Source organism: Ixodes scapularis, unplaced genomic scaffold (assembly GCF_016920785.2).
Source record: "Ixodes scapularis isolate PalLabHiFi unplaced genomic scaffold, ASM1692078v2 PGA_scaffold13__105_contigs__length_92229423, whole genome shotgun sequence".
In the NCBI taxonomy this organism is placed as follows: Eukaryota; Metazoa; Arthropoda; class Arachnida; order Ixodida; family Ixodidae; genus Ixodes; species Ixodes scapularis.
In genome coordinates, this window is record NW_024609839.1 from 39,654,254 (window position 1) to 39,677,763 (window position 23,510).

At 49.6% G+C, this 23,510-nt stretch overlaps 1 protein-coding gene across 1 annotated transcript in view; it reads left to right on the forward strand.

Moving 5' to 3' along the window:
* LOC120838757 overlaps nt 1-14,593 on the forward strand; it is a 111,905-nt gene extending 97,312 nt beyond the window's left edge. Inside the window, 3 exon segments of the mRNA XM_040208813.2 lie at nt 10,645-10,745; nt 10,931-11,646; nt 11,649-14,593. Of these exon segments, the coding sequence (XP_040064747.2) occupies nt 10,645-10,745; nt 10,931-11,646; nt 11,649-14,593 (3,762 nt within the window).
* Nucleotides 14,594-23,510: the final 8,917 nt, after the last annotated feature.

Genomic DNA, 23,510 nt, shown 5'->3' on the forward strand with positions numbered 1-23,510 from the left:
TGATTCGGGAAAACCTGCTCGCTGCAAATGATGAATGAGGGAAATTATCTGTTTTCAAAAGGTGGGGGACGAGTCTCGCAACGTTAGATGTTGTCACGGCATTTTGACCTATCGCGCCACCAATATTTATATTACGAGGACGTCGAAGCCAGCAGGAAAATACGTCTACATCGGTCAGGTTGACCGGCCACAAAAAATACTCATTTTCTCCGTTCAGGATTCGAAGCAAAGCTCAATGCAGAGAGGTTCTGCGTGAATGTTCGATGAAGACTCTCTTCAGTTTGTCTCTGTGCTGCCGGCTATAGAACCATTTGGCTAAGTTTAAGTAATACCTCTCTGTCTGTCAAATATACTTTTATTCAGCAGCTCACCTAATAACTAGTCAACTAAGCTCATATTTTAACCCAAGAATATACTAATATCGCCTTAGTGGGACATAGTACGTAATATAATACACAACCCGCTCGTCGAAATGACTTCTCGATTGCTACTAAAACCTGAATTGAAATACGAGTATCAGCTGCTTAGTGGGGCGCCAGCTGGTTAACATGGTCCTTGGCTCAAGAAGCGCTTGCTTAATTTTTGTAATTTTCCTGCAGCCCTGTGTTGTTGACCGAGCAGACGACTGGAGCTGTTTCTTAAACGCGGATACGCACAAAAGCTCGATTTCGCAGACAGATAAGTCGCATGGTCGAGGCATGCGAGTTATCTGAAAAGTTACTCACTGTGGAACAATTCTGTAGTCATCGCCGCTTTCCTTAGATGATCAAAACTGATTAGTACATTACCGCCTCTCCGGAGCCCATAGTTTCGGTTTTGAACGAAATCTCCGAAACGAAAGTTTGACATGAAAAGAAAAAAAAACCACCGGCAAAACAAAACTATGCTTTGCAAGTTTATCCGCACCGGCTACACTTAACCGTCTCAGTTCAAATACCTATAAAATTGGGCATTAAACAGAAGAAAATCTGTTAAATTGAACGCACCACCTATTCAGGCGGCCCGGCCGAGCCGACGCGACCTGGACTCAGCCGCCATGTTTGTTTGGTGGTGGCGCCCCCTATAGGTCGCTGGAGTCGCGAATAGCGCCTCGGCGCCAAATCCCTTGCCGCGCACGGCAAGTTCTCTGCCCCGCAGGACAAAGTACGCGGAGCCCTCGGGACCGCGGGAGATCACGACTTGCTCCGCGCACGGGCTCGTTGAAACTCCCCTTTTCCAAAAAGGCGCACCGACATTCCGAAGGGAGGCCGGACCTCCCTCTCTCCCCCGAAGTCGCCGACATGGCCCCGACAAGGTCGCCTCCCCAATTACCTCGGCGGCAAGGGCGACCACCCGCGAACAGAGGTTTGTTTACTTCCCACGCGGGGAAATCTGCTTCCACTTTCGGGAGCTGGCCTCCGCTTGCCGCCAAAGGGAAAGACAAGACATCGGGCGCCTCCGAAGGACGCTTCGGGTGACCGCGCCGCCAATTCCCCGAGCTCTTTCGGCTAAGCCCCTTCGGCCATCCCTACACGTCCCCCCGAAAACTGCGCTAGGACTTCTGGACTAGCCAGCAGTTACAAAAACAGGATGGCCGAAAACCCAAGAAGAACACAAAAACAACTCGCTTAAACTGAAGCGAAAAATAAAACTACAAAACGCATGGCTAGAAATTACCAAGCCAGGCCCCCTTAGCACCGAATGCTACATAAAAAATGAGGAAAAAAAAATGACAACACTTCTCACTATACTCAAGTTCTCAGCAGGCCTCTCGAGGACCTGGATCGATCGCAACCATGACACCATTGGTGCCGCAAGAGCTTCCGCAAACAAAAGACCAAAACATCAATAAATCACGGCGAACCAACAGTCAAGGGTAAACTGAAAACGCCTGGTGAACACTGAACAACGCTGAAACGTTCGATTACACAAAATAAAACACAGCCACGCTCCTACGACCTGCCAAATGAAAATTAAAAACAGGAACAACACTTCTTTCTGCTCGTGGAGACAGAAACCTTGATCACCCACTTAACTATAGACTCTGCGGACCTGTCTTGGTCGCACCAACGACATCAAAAGCGCCGCAAGAGTTGCCGTAAACAAAAACACCACAAAACTCAAAAAGTGTGGCAAACGCTACTCAACAAGTTAGAGTTCAATGGCACCTCACAAGGGCCGCGGCAGTGATCGCTTCCCCACATGCACGCCCGCTGACACCACGTGCATGAGTGCGACAAAGCGCTCCCTTGCCACCCTACAATCAACCCTTACTCGGGCACCCGTGTCGAGTGTCGCGAGAACAGTGTAGCTCGCCAGAGCTTCATTAGGCCCACGAAGGCGTGCTCGGCTCGGCCTCTCCACGGAAGCGCGTTCGGTACTCGCTTCGCAGTCGGTTCGGTCAGAGGAAGGACCAACTCTGCGCCCATGGCGCGCCATTGCCGTCCCCGCTCCAACATTGCCGCACCACGGCGATTCGTGCTCCTGCACGTGCACCTCCCCGCGCCGCCCACTTGGTGGCACCCACGGTGTCACACCCTCACCACAAGGCCCGTCGTGGGGACACCGAAGTCCAATCTGAACAACTGCAGTGGCCCCCCTCGCGACATCGGCATCCACCAGCCTCCCCAGTGCCGGGACCGACCCCTGGCTCTCCGGGAGCTCCTCCCTTCCAGCTGCCCGGACGCAGGGAGACCCTGGTTCGCAAGCGGCCCGATCGCCCTCAGACCCCACGGCAGTCTCCAGACCCTGTATGGCGCGATCGGCCTCGGAACCCACGGCGGCCACCGGTTTCTGTATGGCGCGATCGGCCTCGAACCCGACAGTGTCCGCTTCCTGGAGAGCGCGATCGGCGTCAGACCCCCCGGCAGTCTCCGGACTCAGCACGGCATGACCGGCCTCGGACCCCAAGGTAGTCTGCGGTACAGGTACGGCTGGATCGGCCTCAAAGCCCACTTCCTGGAGAGCGCGATCGGCGTTGGACCCCACCGCAGTGTCCGGTTCCTGAACGACACAATTGGACACAGAACCCACGGCAGTGTCTGGTTCCTGGACAGCGCGGCTGGCCTCGGAACACACGGCAGTCCCCGGTTCCCGAAAGACACGATCGGCCTCGGACCCAACGGCCGCCTCCGGGTCGCTTCGCGCGTCCGGTCCTGTCTCGCTCACGCAGTGAGCCTCGGACTCCGCGCCCTCCGCTGCATCAATCTGCGACTCCTCACTGTGCTCCTCCAGAAGCCGAGCCCTTGCTCTCCGCTCCTCCGCCCGGAGCTCCGCGAGTCGTATCTCCAGCTCTAGCTCCTTCGTTCTTTTCCTCACGAGAGCTATCTGAACTCTTAGCGGAATCGCTTCCCCATTCGACCATTCGTCGTCTCCGTCACTGAGGCTCTCCCCAATGGGCCAGTTATACCTCGCCATGCAACTAAGTGCGCGGGTGTCAGCCGGCGACGGAAGGGAAAACGACCACTTACCTGGCGGTGCTGTAGAGTCCGCGCAAGTCGTTGACGCCACCGAACTCGCGAGTCCCGGCGTCGATCACCGCACGCAGAGTCTGTTCAGTGAGACGCGGCTGCCGCCGCTGAAGGCCTCCGGTGTCGCCAAGCTGCTTGTTGACAGCTGCTCGTTGTCTCGGCAAGTCTGGACACCGCCACACTCCGCGCCAGCACTGGCCTCGTCGTCTTTCTGGCACACACGATGTTGTCGAAGTGGCCGACGACGTCCACGATCCTGTCGACTGCGCCAGTAATGTTTCTTTTCTATCGTGGAATGCTGCGCCAGTAATGTTCTTCGTGTATCGTTGGGTTGCCGCGGCATCAGCAGCGTGACAATTGTTTTGTCGTGTAAAAAGTTGTTCATAATCAGTAAATATATATTTATTTAATCAACCACCGAGTCGTGAGCGTCACTGAAGCCACCGGAAAGAAGCCACCCTCCAGCCAGCGCAGCATCCCACGATACACGAAGAACATTACTACCACTACACGAAATCTGTCAGCAGCAGCCGACTGGTCCTCACACGCGACATTAAATTGTTCTTTTATCGATGCCAGCAGACAGATACCTGGGGCAAGTTCGTAGCTCTTTTCATAAAAGAGCGGCTTCCAAATCTAATGTTCTTTGGTCACATATTGGTTTATCTGGATGCAAAATTTCAGTACAGGCATAACATATGCAGAACTATTGTGTCATTCATTATCCAGAAGCTAATTATGCTAAAGACGAAAAATCGTATGCGGTCTGGTAAGTACAGTACGTCGAATACGCAGTGTTTGGAGGAGAAAACAACCGTGTTTTATCACCGTAAAAGTAAACCACGCGTAGGAAAATGCTCAGTCTCCTTCAAAGTTTATTGCTAGCGGCTAAGACCAGATGCCAAATAGCTTGAAAACCGATTTTATGCCATTTTCAACGGTAGGAAGGCTGTGTGCACCGCAAACAGGCTTCGTTTATTCTTTCAAATTTTCTTTAAGAGCTTCAGTGTTTTGACGTGTGGACTATCTATGCTATGTTCAGGCGGCTCTTGAGTGTTCTGCCAAAAGACGCGACGCGCGGAAAGATGCGCTTGCTCTGGAAATGACCCAGCCACTTTTTCAAAACAGTAGAAGTGCCGGCGGCCAGCCCGCGAAGGGTTGCATTCGATGACGTACAGACACCTCGATCACGTATGCTGCCGAAAGCGTAGCCCTCAAGAGCAGCGCATATTGTTGAATGTTTTAAAAATCTAATTTGAGAAAGGACACTGGGGTGGGTGTCGATAACAAAACTTCCCGGCTTTGACAACGCTTCCCCAAAGGTTCGGGCAAAGACACCAGCGAAACCATTCAAATCGTAAGTTCCGAAATCAGTGCAATCGGCAAGCCCTCCCACCCCCCTCAAAAAAAAAAAAAAAAAGTATAAAAAAAATGGCGATAGTTTAAGTTGGTGAGGCAAGATGGCTGGGCACTGGCTCGCCATACTTGGCCCAGTCGGCCATCTTTCATCCATCCATCCAACACAAGACCGCGTGCCTCGCAGGCGCAGAGGTCGCGAGGAGGCGCAGCTGGCGGAGCCAGGAGCTGGCAGAGCGAGCTGTCGACGAAACGTCGCAACATCTGTCGATGAAACGAACTGGTGCTCGTTTCCACGAAACGATCTGTCGATGAAACATCGCAGTGTCGGCGAAACGATTTGTTCATGAAACGTCGTTCGACGAACTGATTGCCACCGGTCGCGGAGATGTTCATTTCGGGGATCCGCAGCACAGAGGTGCAGCATTCTTTAATCCGAGAGTCCGGCGGAGCTAACGCGCCTCGAGCGTGCCGTGCACCGGGCGCAGTAGGTCCAGTGGATGCCTCAAAATTGCGATTTTTTTCGACGTCGATGGATCAAGATCCGGACGCGGTAGACGTAGTAGATCGTGTCCAAGATGGCCGCTTTCTTCATCCGTCGGGCGGCCAGCGAGACCAACATGGCGAAACGTCGTCTTCCGAGAGGCGCGAGCGTCCTCCTCTCCCTCCGTGTCCTCCTTCCCTGTCAGGTCGCGAGTTTGGTCCAAACCTCCTCTCCCGTTCCTCTTTCGCCGTTCGCGCAACGTTCGCCTGAAGCGCGAAACACATGCGCGTCAAAACTGTCCGATCCGGCGTGCGAACTGTAGGGAAGATGGCTGCTCCAAATCTCCGCACAGGACGGTTCGCGACACACGGTTCTCGACGCGTCGTTGCGTCGCTCCGTTCAGCTCCACCCAGTTTCGGGTATCCCTCTACCTAATGGATGGATGGATGCTAATGGCTATATATTTATACTGGGCGGTAGCTCGCGCCACCGAGCCTAGAAAACTAAAATACTTCCCTCGTCCTTGATTTTTTTTACTTTAAAACGAACATAATATTTTTATTTCATTCTATTAAAGTGTGCGTGTGTGAAGATTTTCCGTGAGACTACTTTTCTGCTCAACATCACTTAATCACGATGCACCACAGCGGACCTTAGGAGCCAGCGAAGCGAGCACTGGGTACAAATCACGTGACTACGTACCGCGCGCATTGCTGCGTCTCTCCCGAAGTTCACGTGACACTCACATGACATTGGAGTGGCTCTTAGCGTCCGCTGCTGTCCATCCTAAGGTGAAACGGAGTGTATTCGGGTTTCGACGGTCTCGATCGGTCCCAGAAGGCCGGCTTGCTTTGGCGCGCGAAATCAGCAGCTCGTTTTGTGCGCGCGGGAAAACTCGATGGAGTCCGTTCCCTTCACAAGCACGTCGCGTGACGCACCACCACATCCGCTTCCCCGAGCCACGTAGTGCCTCCTCACCCGATCGGTCTGAATGTCACGTGACAACTTGACCTTCGCCCCATCTGTGCTGCCATTGGCTGCGGCCCTCCGAAAATCGGACAACGGTGCGGCGATATCTCGCAAATTGGTCGGACGCCGGCGCCGGAGAGAGCCCCCGTCCGACGCTCCGGTGCGACGAAAACCCGCCTCCGAACGTCGTTCCGGCAGTTCGCACGTCGGATCGGACAGTTTGGACGCGCATGTGTCTCGCGCTTGACCCTTTTCGTGAAGAGAGCGCGCATGTCGCGCAAAATCTTTTTCATTTTTTTTCTTCTTTTTTTTGTATGTGCCAGAATTGCGCGCGGCAAGAAGGCCCAGCGTTTCGAGCTACCTGTTTTTCGTGTTTCTGCCTAAATTTTCCTCGCTTCCCCAAATAATTACATAGTCCTAAATATTCGTATTTTTTTACATTACTTTCATTCTTAAAGTGAGGGACATACTATGTAGGCCTGCGTTTCGCAAATATGAGTTCATCGGGCCAAAACCGTGGCCAAAGCAAATCCGGCGAGCGGAAGTGTTACCGGGAGAGATCCAAACTGACGTATGAAACCCTATCTTTACTTTAAATGTAACGTATGCCATCAGAACATGGTAGCACTTAATAACTCCAATGGCGATTTTTAATAGTCAGTCCTAAACAAAACGTGAAAAGCAAGCGACAGTTGTCGAACTCGAAGACGACACACAGTAACTACCATTTCGTGCACGGCACTTCCTAAAATATTATTAGTCATGATAAGTCTGTATCTCCAGTCATCGCCGTATTTCTTCCTCTACTCAGGCTTTCTCTCTCGAGAAGGCACAGGAGGATCTCGGAATCTTCCACTTGGCTGATCCTTTCCTCCATAGCTTTCAGGGCAGCGTTGAAAACGAATGAAAAATGATTTTGCCGAAAAACGTTGTTCGAGTGCTATAGGGTCATGAAATCCGTTTCGCGTGACTGGTACCCCGGAGCATTTGAAATATTTTTAAAGGCGTTGAGACTGCTCATTCCTCTACCAGCGGCGTAAATGGCGTACAGGAATTGTATACATCTTTTAGGTCTGCTACATCTTCGGCAACCGAAACTTGCGACATGTGTACACCAACGACACGTTATGTTTTCTGACCGAATGTGCGTCCTTTCTCGCGGTGTCAATCAGTTCGTCGAACGACGTTTCATGGGCAAATCGTTTTGTCGACACTACGATGTTTCATCGACAGATCGTTTCCTCGAAACGAGCACCCGCTCATTTCATCGACAGACGTAGCGACGTTTCGTCGACAGCTCGCTCTGCCAGCTCCGCCAGCTGCACCTCCTCGTGGCGCCTGCGCGGCGCGCGGTCTTGTGCTGGATGGGTAGATGAAAGAATGAATGACGGCCGACTGGGCCAAGTAGGGCGAAACCAGTGCGCAGCCTCACCGACTTCCTTTTCCTGCTTATTTATTTTATTTATTTTTTAGGGGGGGGGGGGGGCATTGATCGCGCCGATATTGGAATTTACGATTTGTATGGTTTCGCTCGTGTCTTTGCCCGAGCCTTTGGGGAAGCGTTGTCCACTGTCTTTTCTCAAATTAGATGCTTAAGACATTGAACAATATGCGCTGCTCTTAAGGGCTACGCTTTCGGCAGCATACGTGCGCGAGGTGTCTGGACGTCATCGAATGCAACCCTTCGCGGGCTGGCCGCCGGCACTCCGACTGTTCTGACGAAGTGGCAGAGTCATTTCCAGAGCACGTGTATCTTTCTGCGCGTCGCATCTATTGGTAGAATCCTCAAGAGCCACCTAAACATAGCATAGATAGTCTACACGTCAAAATACTAAAACTCTTAAAAAAAACTTAAGAAAGGAGGAATGTTTGCGGTACACACAGCCATTCTATCGTTGAAAATGGCATAAAATCGTTTTTTAAGCTAATTGGTCTCTGGTCTTAGCCGCTAGCACTAAACTTTGGACGAGACTGAACATTCGGTTACGCGTAGTTTACTTTTACGGTGATAAAACACTGTTCGTTTTCCTCCGAGCACCGGGTATTCAACGTACTGTACTTACCAGACCGCATACCATTCTTAGAGTTTAGCATATTTATCTTGTGGATATTAAATAACACAAAAGTGCTGCTCATATTATTTCTGTACTGAAATATTGCATGCACATAAGACCAATATGTGACCGAGAAACATTATACAAGGAAGCCGCTATTTTATGCAAAGAGCTGGGTCACGAATTGATTGCCCCTGGTATCTGTCTGCTGGCATCAATAAAAAAAAAACAATTAAATGTCGCGTGTGAGGACCAGTCGGCTGCTGCCGACAGATCTCGTCTAGTGGTACTACCGCCTCCAAGGCCTTGCATGTGGCGGCTGCTCGAGAGAAACTATATATAATGCATTAAGTTGCACATCTGATATCAACTATGGTTCCCTTTGTGTAATAGGACTAAACTTGGGGTAATGTTTTATTTATTTGTTACCAATTCTCGTGTCTTTTTTTTTTGTCGTTTTTTTTTTTTTTTTTTTTTTTTGCATTGCAATGTAGCCTTTTTAGTTTACTCGCAGGAACCGTGCTCGCGGGAGTGCGAGTGTCATTGTTTTTTTATGCTTTTGGAGTAAGGGGCCGTTTAAACAACCAATCCATAAAGTTATTCGCAGATGATTGTGTCATTTACCGTGTAATCCATTTTGACACTGATACGTCTTTTCTTCAGATTGACTTTAATTCAATTACTGACTGGTCTTGAAAATGCGCCTTAATGCCAATAGATGTAAAGTAATGAGAATTTCACGGAAAGCTGCCTGTACTAACCCTCCTCAATATAACATTGGTTCTGTTCTTGAACAGGTGACGTCGTACAAGCACCTAAGTGTCCATATAACATCTGACCTCTCCTGGCAAACTCACATTAACTTTATTTCTAACAACGCTAATCGCATCTTAGGTTACTTACGTCGCCACTTCTCAAGGGCTCCTTCATCATTAAAACTACTGCTGTACAAGACCCTTGTTAGATCCAAGCTTGAGTGTGCGAGTTCGGTGTGGGACCCAGGCCATGAATTTCTTAATAATCAAATTGAATCCGTACAGAATCGCGGCGCACGTTTTATTTTGTCTAATTTCTCACGTTTTCCCAGTGTATCATTCATGAAACTAACCTTACATGTTCCGAATCTTTCAATGCGTAGAAAATTATCTCGTTTGTCCTTATTTCACAAAATGTATCACCGGAACCAGCATCTAAGTGAAGAGCTTTTTCTGAACCATCGTATTTATCTCATCGAAATGATGATCGCCATAAAGTCAACGTTCCTTTAAGTCGCACGAAGCTCTTTTTTTTATACTTTTATCCCAAGGACTACTAATAACAGGAACGACCTGCCCACCTCTATCGCCACAGTCACAGACACCCCTGCATACAAGTCTGCCATTGAAAACTATTATGTTACCTATCATGAGTTGAATTCTATTTTTCGTACTTTTGTTTTTCCCCCGTTCCCTTCTGTAACGCGGTGTGGCATTGAAGGTATTGAAATAAATAAATAACGATGAAACGAGTGCGACTAAACAGTTTTTTTTTCGGGTATAAGTCGCAGTAGCCAGTAAAACAGTGCATCACTTTTTCTTCTGCATAATTGAGGGTAATGTACATGTTTAATTTAAATTGAAATATTAGGATCGTAATGTAGCAATAAAAGGCTGCAAGCTGTGTTTTTGTTAAAAGTAACCAATATGAAAACAAAAATCAGTGTCCACGCCCTTTTCCGCAACCCACCATTGGATCGAAGTTTTGTTTTGCGCCTACGCATATTTTTTTCCATCACTTTACTTCCTCCAGGAACGTTCAGTTCCATAAACGGGCTTCGCAACTTGCAAATATCCCAATAGGCCACGAGCGAAGTCCTGTGCGCTCTTGCTTATTCCATGTGACACAGATGAGAGCGAGAGGGTAGCGCAGTTGCTCTCCTTGGAGAGAAACTGCACTAGGCATTGTCTTTGTCCTCTTTTACAACCGCTTGTACCTCGAGTTTCCGGCATTCCTTTCAAAGCCGCAAAGAAAAAAAAAAAGAAAAAAAGTTTGTCGACGAAACGTTTCACGGTGGTGCTCTCCACGAAACGATTTTCGACGAAACGTCACAGTGTCGACGAAAAGTTGCTCACGAAACGTAATTCCACGAAACGAGTTTCGACGAAATGATAGGGACCCCTTTCTTGTGTACGGAGAGGTCCTGAAAAAGTTGCCGCACAAGATGATCACACGACTCATTTCGTCCGCACACAGAAATTGACTCGTGGTTTTAATTAAATTCGACGGCTCTGATCAACAAGAAGGCGTTTTTTTAACAAGTTTTATTTTCTCTTTTTTTTTTTTCTTTTTGCAGATGGAAACTCACCTTCTCGGCAAGAAGACCATCGTTTACGACGAGCAACAAGCGGCGGAGCTGTTGGAGTCGATGGAGACCCGTCCCCAAGCGAACGTTCTGTAATACATCGGTGAGCGAAAAGGGTTGCGGTAAATACATCTACAGACTCGTCCTGGACTTGGACTGCCAGCCGGACCACCCCGTGTTGACCGTGGACAACGTCGTGTCGCGCGCCGGCAAAGGCGCCCAGCACCGTGTGAATCGGTACCGCGAGTGCACCGTGACGACCAGACTACGTTTTCAGTGGAAGTCGTATTGACGAAGCGGACGAAAACCACGGCGACGCGGACGTGGTACGTTGGCACGTACACTACACAAACTTTGCGTTCGTGGACGACCCGCCGCGCAACGGAAACCGACTCTTGACGCCGGTGCGCGAGCTACTCGCCGAGGCTGTTCCCGAGGATTGGCCGGACTTTGACATTTCTACCGGAGCAAACCAATTCAAACCAACTTACGAGTACGTAAATAGTGTTGAATTTAATTGCATTATAATTGTAAATAGTGTGACGTACAACGTCGACGTCGAATCGGACGACGTGACCGTAGAGGACAGAGGGGCTGTAGAGTACAATCAGGGCGTGGGCGTGGTTTCCGAACGGGGCTCGGACGAGGAGATGGACGAGGACAGCGTATTGCACCCCCACGACGAGGGGTTTGGTAAAGTTGAGGTCGACGAAAGCGGCGGCCTTGAGATAATTTATCCCACGGGCACACCGTCCTCTCCGGGCGAAAACGTCGTCGAGAATTCTCTTACGACATGCATCAAATTGGCAAAAGCGTACGACGGCATTTACGTGAACGAGGGTGAGTCCAAATCCACGGTGGCTATTCTGGAATTCATTTTCAAGTGGGCGTTGCTAAAGCTGATGTTTTTGGCGGATTACGCGAAAAAGCGTGACCATTGGAACAAGTTATTGTTGATAATAGCCAGCACCATGAATTCCACCACGGGGCTGCGAATCGCGTTTTGTCTCGGGAGTTCCAGCCCAGAATGAAAGAGAACCCGAAATACCATTACGATCGCGCGGTGGCCTGGCTCTGGAAATACACATCCGCGGATGGTTTGCGAGACGACGACGGCGAGAGCTCAGAAGACGACAGCGAGGACAAGGATTTTCTCCGGGACAGAACCAATCTCTTGATACCCGTTCCGCCCAAAACGCAATACGTCGCACAAAAGAGGAAACGCTCTGACGGTCGCAGTTCTTCTGCGAGTAACGTCGAACATAAGCCGTTGAATTTGCCGAGAAAAGTGTTCCGCATTCAATCCGAACCGCTTTTCACAATGACTAAAGAGGACGAGGAGACGTCCAGGTGGCTCTTGGAGGAGCTGGCGAAAGGATTCGGCCTTAAACGGTTTGTTTACAGCGAATACATAAAGCGATCGCTCGAAACTAACAAGATCTGCACTTTGATGCTCAACAAGGGGTCGGGTAGGTACGATCTGTTTAAATACAACGAAACTACGGGCACAATGATGCCCAATGAGCCCAGCACGCTGTTGTCGGACTTGGAAACTGTGGCCATAAAGACGTGCTTCAAGTTTGAGTCGTGGAGAGAGGACGTAAGTCCGTTCAATTTGTGTTACGAAGTTTTACTAGAGTTGACGAATCAAAGAGAGCGCAAGTTGGATTTCTCTAATCTACACAGGTACCTACAGCCAGGAGCAGCCAACACGCATTCGATAAAGCTCACCAGCAACAGACACTTGGTGTTGCCGAACGGGGACACGTACGACTTGTACGTCAAGCGTTACGTGGCCTGGAGCCCGGACCAAGTGTGTACCGTGCGCAGCGAATGCGATTTGACTCTGGGCGTCGGCGAAAAGGTCGACCACTACTACGTGGAAGTGATTCCGACTCGAGGCGGGTTTCGCTACCGGTGCCAGCTCTTGTGCAAAACGATCGAGAATGCTTGGTCGGTGTTCAAAAACAACAAACTGGGTCACGAAGTGTTTGCGGTGATAAAGGCGATGAGCGACCGGGTGTTCAAAAAGATGAGCAAGTTTTCCGATCCAGAGGAGTTTATGGATAACTTCTTGAAAGAAATGTGTAGAGAATCGCCACCAAAGAAGTTCCAGGAATACTTCGACGTGAAGCCCAAGTACGATGACACCCAGATAAGTCCGGACGACGTGCCCACGCAAGGGGACATGAACGAGATAATGCGCAACGCGGAGAGCAAGCTCGAATGCATTTCGAAACATGGCACGTCCTCGAAGAGCAGTCTGTATTGCTGCGTCGTCATTTACATCGTGTCCCTCCGCTTTCTTTTGAAGATGCACCCGGGTTTACACAACGCCGTGATGGACACTGCCCTGAAGCCGAGCGCCCACGACGACGATGGGGGTCAGATTTCGTTTGTGTGTTCCCAACTGACGTGGGATGAGCTTATGTGGACGATGCTCATTGAATTGTTTGGATCATCCGAACAGGCGCGCATGGTTCTAGAGTTTTTAGCCCTGGGTCTCTCCACCGATTACAGCGGCCAGCAGCTCATGTTCATGCACGGCGAGGCCGCGAACGGAAAGTCGTTGTTTCTCGGGATTTTGCGTCACCTGTTCGGAAAGGACAGCAAGTTGGTGCGGACCCTGCATTCCAACTTTTTCACGTACAATTCGGAAGAGCGAATGGCCGCCCCGTTGAGAAACAATTCAGAGGAAATTCGCTTTGTCATCCAGAGGAAAATCCCGATTCTCGACATGGACAAAAGGGGCCGTCGGCTGTTGAAGCAGATTACGGGCGGGGACAGGGTGTCCATTCCACAACAGTACGATCGGTACCATAACGATTTCATGCTCTCGGCAAAGTTTCTCATGTCGTCGAACGACATCCCGTACTTGTCGCCCTCCATGAAGGCCGAGCAGAAGCGCTTCATGATCGTGCCGACCCTTTCGACCTTTCTCGCAGACAAGTCCTGTCTGAGAAAACAACTGTTGAAACACCTGTCCGCGGACCGTTACTGTAGGCGTCTCTTCTCCACGCCGTACCCGGACTCGGAACGTGACTACATTAAGGAGACCAACAAGCACGCCAACACAATATTTACGCAGTCGGGGCCTATTTTGGGAGCCCGAAACATGCTCTTTCGCGAGCACTATCTCAACATACTCGAAGATTCGTTCGCCACCGAGCTCTGTTCCGCTCCGCGTAGCATACCCACGCAACGTTGGCTGTTGGGCAATCCCAACCTGATGTTCGACGAGGCCCAGGAGAAACTTGGCGCCGCTCTCTGCCGCATTCTACTCGACCACATCGTGCCATCGATGGGCGGTCTCGAAAACGTGGATCGCACAGTGGGAAAGCTGCAAAGCTACGTGTCCGAAAACGCAAACACCTTCAGCAGTTATAAAGACGTCCTGTACGTTATTCTTAAGCGCCTGATCGTAAACAGAAGGGGGTTTTCCATCAAGATTGACAAATTGATGCCGATGGTCGCCGAAGAACTGACCGAAGCGAAACGCACACTGAAGCCGATTCTGTTCGGACGGGACGAGGACGCGGGCTCCGAGGCGTTCAAGTGCGTCGAGGGCGCATGTAAGACGGAAGCCGCGTTTTGTCGCACTTTGAAGGACTGTCATTTCAACCTGTCTAGCATGGAAGACGGGATGCACTTGAACGATTTTCAGAGTATGGAAGAATTTTTATTGAACCGTAAAAATCTCGACGTGTCGCCCATCGAGGCGCTCGTCATGCGCGACGATCTGAAAAAATACAAGCCTGACAATATGTTTTACGGACCGACCAACGACGAAGTCAAGACCATCCGCGAAGAGTATTTGAAACCTCCGATCGTTCGCGCGGATTTGAAACGTGGAACCGACGCCGGCAATTCCGTCAAAGAGCGCCGTAGAAACAGGCACTTGATGACGAGGATCGCCAAAATTCTACGCATTCCTTGTTAGTATTCCACCTCTTCTTCTACTCCTTCCTTCTCGTCGTCTCCACTGAGGTGGGAAGGTGGGAGGGGGGGGGGGGGGGGTCTTCAACCACTTCCTCAATCGGAGGGTGAAGCTCGTCGCCCACCTCAATTCGTTTGTTTTTGTACGCTTCGGCAACCCTCGTCAATATGGTGTCTGTGTCTAGGGGTCCTCCCTCTTCTTCTTCGTCATTCCCTTAGATCGCATTGACGGACCCGTTGATATCACACCTTGTGCGTGCGTGTATGTCTTGTACAAACGACAGCACGTCTCGAAAGTGATCCCGTAGGCGTCGGATTTCATGCCTGTATAAATATTGATGCTGCTGTACGGAGAATGTAGGAAGTCCCACGTCGTCGTATAAATCCAGGAGGTCGGTGTAACTAATCTTTTCGTCCACGCCGTCGTCGTATTTCAACGTCCTTAAAGCATGTAGGAACAAGATCAGCAGACGTTATGCACGCTGACCTTCTTCGCGGCTCAGGACAGGAGTTTTTTGAATAAAATATGCATGGTTTGGAAAAACGAATGCAAAAAACCACGCCGTCTCGTTCATTTCTTCGAGGTCCAATATTCTGCCAAATTTCAGGTAAGCCGTAAATTGAACTTCTGCATACATCTGGGCCTCTCGCAATGCCAATATCCTCTTTCACGCGCATGTATTCCGTTACGTCGCTGGCCTCGGACGGATATTTATTTACCCTTCTGAATCACTCCAGCGCCTTTTACGAAAATTTGGGGATTGGTATTCTTTGCGTAAGCGCTGTGCATTTACACGTTCACCCTGATCAGGTGGCTCAAGAGATTTAAAGGGATACTTCAACGAAATTTGAAATATTCCCGTCGTGTTCAAAAATGATTGAATATGATCCACAATATCCGTAAATGACAATCACACGTTTGTATTTTGAGCCTGGTGGCTGTATTTTTCGTTGTAAACGGCCCACTCTGGCAAGCGCTCGGAGAAGGCCCAGCGGGGACCACGTGACATCCAACGCAATCATGACGTAGGTCTCGGGACGAGCAAAGCTACGGCGAGGCTGACGTCGAGAGGATGGCCTAGTCGCTTCAGCCACCGAAGCGGCTGCTATTGTACGAATTTCGAGAGACTGGTTAATCTTCTATAATCTTGTAGGGGGACAATAGCGACTTCTGCGACACACAAAAGGGATTCTCGGAAAGAGGGGAGTTCCTTTTTCCCCTCTTCTCTCGTCGAGGCCGGAGGCGAGACACTTACCGTCACTAGCTGTCAATGTTCCTAGACGAGCATTACAAGCGAGGCGTTAGCGACATCCACCAGGTGCTCTTTGCTAATCGCTTAATTCGTTCCAAAATTCCTTTTCGAGACTTTTTTTAACAAGATATTGGTATGTTCGATGTGATACTGCTCCTTTGAACACATAGACCAAAAAATGACCGCCGAAATTTCGTTGTAGTATCCCTCTAAAGGGATTATGACACGAACATTAAACGAATAGATTATTCTTCAAATGAAATGCTCATAGGCTATTTAGCATATACACAAATTTACGCGATTTTTAGAGCTCTGGTAATTGCAATAATCAATTTACGAATTTTTATCATTTTCATCTGGCGACCAGGCAACACTGCCCAAGTTAGTCACACCATGGTGTTCATAAACCACGTGATCATGAACGCTCTCTCATTCTAGGCGCCCCCATGATCGCCCGGCTGTTTTCGCCGCGGTACGATCAAAACCGCTCATGCAACTCGCTAAGAACAAAAAGTTGGGGCGCAAACAAGCTGGTGAAGCTTTAACATGTTAGACAAAACGCCAAGATTGGGGGGGGGGGGGGGGGAGGACAGCACAACACACTCTCAAACAAGCGTGGTTGAGACTTTGTGTTGTGTTGTCCTTTTAGAGCGCAGCTCTTAGGGGCCCGTTCCCGGCTTGAGCGGCGTCGCCGTCGGCGTAACTAAGGTCATCCCAAGGTCACTTGACCCCCAAGGTCATCCCAAGGTCACATGACCCCAAGGTCACGTGACCCCTCCCCAACGGTCACCGGGGGTCACGTGACTCCCCAAGGTCACGTGACCCCTTCCCCAAGGTCACGTGACACCCAAAGTCACGTGGCTCCCCAAGTCACGTGACACCCAAAGTCACGTGCCTCCCCAAGTCACGTGACCCCCGGGGTCACGTGACCCCGATGACGTCATCATCACTGATGACGTCACCGGCATCCGCATCGTCATCATCACTGATGACGTCACCGGCATTCGCATCGTCATCATCGCTGATGACGTCATCAGTGACGTCACCGGCATCCGCATCGTCATCATCACTGATGACGTCACCGGCATCCGCATCGTCATTGTCATCATCACTGATGACGTCATCAGTGACGTCACTGATGACGTCACCGGCATCCGCATCGTCATCATCACTGATGACGTCACCGGCATTCGCATCGTCATAGTCATCATTACTGATGACGTCATCAGTGACGTCACTGATGACGTCACCGGCATCCGCATCGTCATTATCGCTGATGACGTCATCAGTGACGTCACTGATGACGTCACTTGCATCTGCATCGTCATCATCACAGATGACGTCACCAGCATCCGCATCGTCATTGTCATCATCACTGATGACGTCATCGGTATCCGCATCGTCATCGTTACTGATGACGTCATCAGCATCGTCATCGTCACGTGACCCCCCTAGGTCACGTGACCCCCACCCAAGGTCACTTGATCCCCCCCAGTACCCTTCCCTCCTCCTCCTCAAGAGCTGCGCTCTAATTCGGCGTTACAGGGAGTTGTAAACGGCTTTCAATTTTTTTTCCCCCAGTGTCGGGGTTTTGTCTAAAATCTCACCTCGGTTACCCGAACGCCATTCTCACTCTCGCCCCCGGCCCGTTGGCCTTGTATACCCTGCACGCGCGTGCGAGATACTTCCGGACGACGGTGACCACGGCGAGTTCGTGCGTAACCCGCCGTGGGTGGAGCCGGTCCCCAGCGGGTCGCAGTCAAAATGAACAGCTTCTAACATCTCTTATTAGAAATCACTCTAATCGCGGCTGCAATCAACGTCGAACACTTTGACAAGGCGAGCGATGCCGTAGACGTAATTGTCACGGACCGTATGCTCGAAACGCGGAAGGTAAACGAAGAAGGTAAAGCTCGAGACGTCAAGAGAGCCAAGTCTGAGTGCGTGCAAGGGGACGCCGCGCGGGAGGCTGGCTACGTAAGCAGCCTCCCGCTCCGCCCAAATCCGCCCCTCCGAGGGACCCGCATATAAATCGATTTATCCTCGAAACTATCCTGCCTTTTCAAAGCAAATTTAATTTAGCAGGATTATAGGAACATACAATGGGTACTAGCAGTGCTGTTCTCACATTTCATTTTTGGCGTGTCATAACCCCTTTGGAGAAATACGCTATCGCAAGCATGAGAACGTAGGACGCCCCTCAGCGAAACGATGCGGAGGTCGGGTGTGACATAAACGTTGTACAGGTCCTTTATGCTGCTCTTGTTCATTCCCATGAGACACATAGCCATGGCGCCTCGCCTGTTTGTATCGAAAATGTGTTTGGAAAACTACGCGACGGTCTTTAAATCGTCGTTGTCCTTGAGGAAGATTCTCGCGGCGTTTATGTGGTACCTGTTGCGAATCGTTTCAGCTGCTTTACTACGTTGGGACAATCCGAGTCTATTATGTCTTAACCTTGTAAAAGGGCCACCAGGCGATGCAGGATGGCCGGTAACATGACGCCGCTGCCCCCGATTTCGAAGAGACGAAACAAATGACGCACGCGGCACAACGCCTGGTCCAGCAGGTGCATCGCACCGGTTTGGATGTCGATGCTGGGCTCGGCGTCAAACTGCGTGGTGCTCTCGACGAATTACGATCAAATGCCCCCGCATTCGGCCTGGTGACCGGATTCCGATTTCCGCAGTTGTTTCGTCTTCCACGTGTTTAATTTGGTTAATGTAGTGTTTCCTCCATCAGAAAGTACGACGGTAGGATGTGAATCAGCTCGTTTATCGTTGTATGGAGAGCCACTTGCGAGAACACCTTTTGTAAGGGTTCCACATCCACGAAAGCCTTCTCGTACTATCCGTGATAAACGCAATTGTTGTGTTCTTTATTAACGGCCGTAGCCAAAGCAGGTCGCGCCGTGTCTACGGTTTTCACCACGATCGACCCGGGCATGGAGAGGTACGGGACGAGGTAGTCCGCGTCGTGCAGAGGCTTCAGCCGCTTTGAAAAATAACTGATCGCATACGCGGCGTCGTTGCCCTCGGGTATGTTCAAGGTAAACGATCGGCAGCCCTCTGCCTGCTTAGGAATAGACATGAAGCGAAAAATAGGGACTCTAACCAAAAATATATTAAAGATTTCCCCGACGTTTCGGGCCGAAACGTCTTGGAAATCTTTATTAAATTTTTGGTTAGAGTACCTATTTTTCGCTTCATACGTTCAAGGTGGGTACGATTTCGTATAATTTTTCCACGTATTGGGGCTCTTGTTTATTTCGAGCATACTCTATGATGTCGGACATGATGCGTTCACCGACCGTTTTGGCACACGCACTTCCCGACCATTCTATGCATCTCGCGGAAGTATCGATGTCGAAAAAGTTTGACGAAGCCCGCACGCCGTGCACGGTGACGTTGGGAACGTCACGATCGATGTGCTTGGCGAAATTAACTTTGGCGTTTTTTCGTATTTGCGAATGCCATAAAAACTTTTTTATCGATACGCGTGATAAATCTTTATTTCGGGGTCGGATAAAAAAAATTGCCTTCCTGCTCCCATGAGCGTGTGTACAGTGGCCCAGTTTTTTAATAATATCAAGCGAGAGCCGACCTCCGGGACGGCCAGTCCGTGCCACGGAGCCGTGCGGCGATACGGGAGAGATTAAGCGCATGCGCAGAAAGCCCTTTCTGGTGGGAGCGTCGTCCGCTGCGAGCGCCTAAGGAGAGACCTGCCTAGAGTAACTGTATATGCTCCGCTTGGCTCTGCAAGCAGAGCCTATACAGTTACTCTAGACCTGCCCGCACCTAGATCTGAGGGACAACGCCAGTGTAGGGAAGTCCGCTCGTGGGGAATCCGTTGATCCGTTGGTTGCCAACATCACAGCCGTGTCCGGTGTGCCGGGGTGGCGTGTTTACAGTGGCGTAACTATAGTCAGTTAGAGGTTAAGAAGGTAGCGGCAAATGCTCCTCAAAGGGAATCGGATATACCACTGCCACCTCCGCATCCAATAGCGTCCCACCGTGTCCGTGACGTCGCGGCCAACGCGCGAGGAGGGTCTTGCCTTTCTGTACATATTTGCTTTATCTTTCGACTTCGACTTAGCATTGTGGAAGCCACGAGAGGGAGATTAGAGTTCTCCCCCACCGACGGAAACAAATACGACTTTCGGGGATTAGCTTCCCCCCCGATGGATACAAAGGCTGCTTTCAGGGGCTCGGTTCCCTCTCCGATGAATACAAAGGTCGCTTCCTTAAAAAGTGGGATCGGAGACAAGTGGGAATCCATTGAAGCGGAACAAGGAGCGTTTTAAGTGAACTCTTCTTTCGACTGCGGAGAGATTTGAAACGGGCGCATCACACTTGTGGGAGGAGCTTCTCCTACCTTCTTGACTTGTAACCGACTATACACTCCGTGCGACGCGACTGGAGCGCCGCCGCGCGGCCGGTAGAGAAGGTAGGCAGTGAGAACCCCAGAGAAAACGAAACCGAAACCACGCCGCGTACGTTGGTACGCATTGAAGTCAGAGTGGTGCGATTGCGCTGGGTTCACAGCATGAAGTGCTGCCTGTGCTGCGTCATTAAGTGCTTCAATATTTATGCGTCGTATCTCGTGGGGACGAAGTTTCACAGTTTTTCACCTCGCCGATGTTTTGTGGGACAGCGACAACGATGGAGCCGTGCCGTACGACGCGAGAAATTTGGTTTCCCGATCATGTCTGCCACTGTGTCGGCACGGCTGACATATTCTACACTGCCGCTTTGCGCTCTGCGTTTGTTTTCGTACCAGCAACACCTACATGTGTCAGCGCCAATGAGACGAACTGAAATGCCATCCCACACTCGCGGGTATGCAGTGCCAATTTCGTTAGAGGAATGCCCTCCAAAGAAGTTTCGTCCCCATCGTACGTGTCGATGATATTTCCGGACAAGTATGGCACGCAATCTGTTCTTCATGAAGAAAGGTTCGAACGGTAAAAAAAGTGACAAATATAAATCTAAAGGAAACAGCAATGAAACTCGGAATCACTGGAGAATCAACGTTTGAGTATGGAAGTTAATGTGGTGTGGCTCTCTTTCTTGATCAGCCTCGTTTTGGATGTGGAAACGCTGACACCCCGAGTTCTGTAGACAACAATTTTTTTTCTTGGCTTTAGAGCCACCTATCGCAAAGTGGTTCGAACTGGAAGTACCACTGGTCCCTTCCTACCTGTAAAGTGTGCAACTCCCACGATGAGTGGTATTATCTGAATGCCTTTGACCGTCAAAACCAGTTCCCATTTAGTTACGCCGCCCAAACTAAATTTGCACCTGGTTTCGCTATGCCAACTCTTTTTGTTATAATAAGTGTTGTGCCAAGTGGCGGTCATGTCAAAGTACCTGTGCGCCGAAAATCAGCACCTAGCACCTCGCACAACAGGTTATTACAGAACAGCTGACCGCAAAAGCCCTTGGCGGCCAAACCGTGTTTTGGCCGACAACTTTATTTTCTCGGCTTTGGAACCACCTTTCGTAAAGTTGTTTCAATTGGAAGTACAGTCCACTAGTCCCTTCCTGCCTCGAAGTCTCCACCTCCCCCGACCAGTGGTATTCTCTTGACAGCCTTTTCATTGTCAAAACCGGTCCCATTGAGTTACGCCGCCCAAACCAAATTTCCACCTGGTTTCCCTATTTTTGTATAAAAATTGCTGTGTCATGTTACTGTCAAGTCCAAGCACCTGTGTGCCCAAATCTGCGCTTCGCACAGCACGGTTATAACACAACATTCTGGGTCCAATATTGGATATCCCGTACAGCTTTATTTCTTTATTCGTTAGAAACATAACTTTCACACCTGCTGTCTTAAAGAAACTTGGCACTCCTCGTGCACAAACTTAGTGAACATCTCACTCGCCTCCAAATATCATCGTTCCAGCAGTCCTAGGTTTACAGCGACGAGCGAAATAAATTTCCCACTGAGAGCAATTAAGGTAGCGGCCGTCTTGTTTTTCGGAAAATCGCTCCAACTTCTTTTTCGGCCGCAACTAGAGAAATTACCCCTAATAACGACTTAAACTCAGTATATAAGAAGTGGAGAACAGCTAAACGTCCTTCTGCCCCAGCACTCATGCAACGTCACCCTCAACTTATCGGCTCAAAAAGCAAAAGTTTCGTCCGTGCGCGCTTCCGCCGCCACAGCTTGGCATGCGAAAAGGCGCCGCAGGCTGCTGAACGCGCCTCACAGTCGAACGCCAGCTCCTCCGCTAGCGGCGCTGCGCGCGTTTTTCAAAGCGCCCCCTATAGTTCCCGCACGGAGTGTATAGATATGACGGCGCCCATGGCAAATGAAATTTCGCGCCCCTCATGATGATAGTGATAATGACATCATCATCATCATTATGTTGTTGTTATTAATATTATTATTATATATGTGCAAAAAAGACCATCTCACTGTTTTGGGCAAGCGAATGTGTGATTTTTTGAATGATTGTTCACTAGAGTGGACTATAGCCGTCTTGTATATCCATGCATCGTACGATACACCAGAAGTCCACTAGGTTTGCAAAAAAAGTGAAAGAAGAAATGAACCTTGCCGGTCACCCGTTGTCGTCCCTCTTTACACGAAATATGCGAAGTTCTTAAATTACATAAAACCACACAAAAGAGAACTACGAAGTAGGCATGTAAACAGTTCTTTGTTGCAGTTTTTCTCTGCATTACAATGAAATATGTTGCTCGAATTTATTTATTACATACATCAAATCTGTATTCTATGCCTACATGTTTTTATGAAAAATTCGTTTCGGCAAACTCGGTCGTCTCCTCGCTGTCGCATATTATTGCCTTGTGTGACGCCAGTGCTGTTGTTGATCATGAAAAATTGTCAAGAAACACGCGTTCTTTATGTTTAAACGCTTTATTTATATCATTTGGTTATTATTTACACAAACATGAAAAGGACAGTACACTACGGCACTCCGTCAAAACTAGAGCAGCACTTTTCTTGCTTTCGATGATGCAAACTGTTCTAGAATAACATCAAAGTTCGTTTTTTTTTTTTTTTTTTTTTTTAGTTTCTCCTTTTTCTACACTCAGAAGAGCAAGATCAGAAATTCCGTCCTGGCCCCTTGAGGCCCGCTAATAAGAAAGTATCAATTTCAGCTTGCTGAAGGACTTCTCACAGCCAGCGATGGAAACTGCTATGGTTAACATTATCTGAATAGCGACGCGAAAGTTGGGGAATATGCTGTCGGTCTCCATACTTCACAATAAATTTCAGAAGTTCTTCAGCTCTTGACAATTTCTGGTCAACCCGCCGTGAAATCAGCAGCCGGCAATCTAAAATTTCTTCATAAAGGTCCAGCGCGTTAACGTCGGAACTGTAAAGCTCGCCAAAAGTGTAGCAATATATTTTTAGTTCGTTTTGGTCGTCCCTGTAGCACAGCTTGTTGATGTCGAGGAGAAAGCCAAACTTGGCATCGGTGTCCTGCAGGCGAGTAAACCTTTCGTCGATTTCAAAATGTAGACGGTCGAGTGTGAATTTCATGGCCCTTTCTATTCCCTGCTTAGCCGTTAACTCTTCCCCTTTGGACTTTTTACCAAGCATCTGTTATTTTCGTCGTGAGCGCCTTTCAACATCGACATCCCATGCCTCCCCGCAGGGGGCACCTGTGAAAGCAGGTGTTTGGAGAGTGGCGTC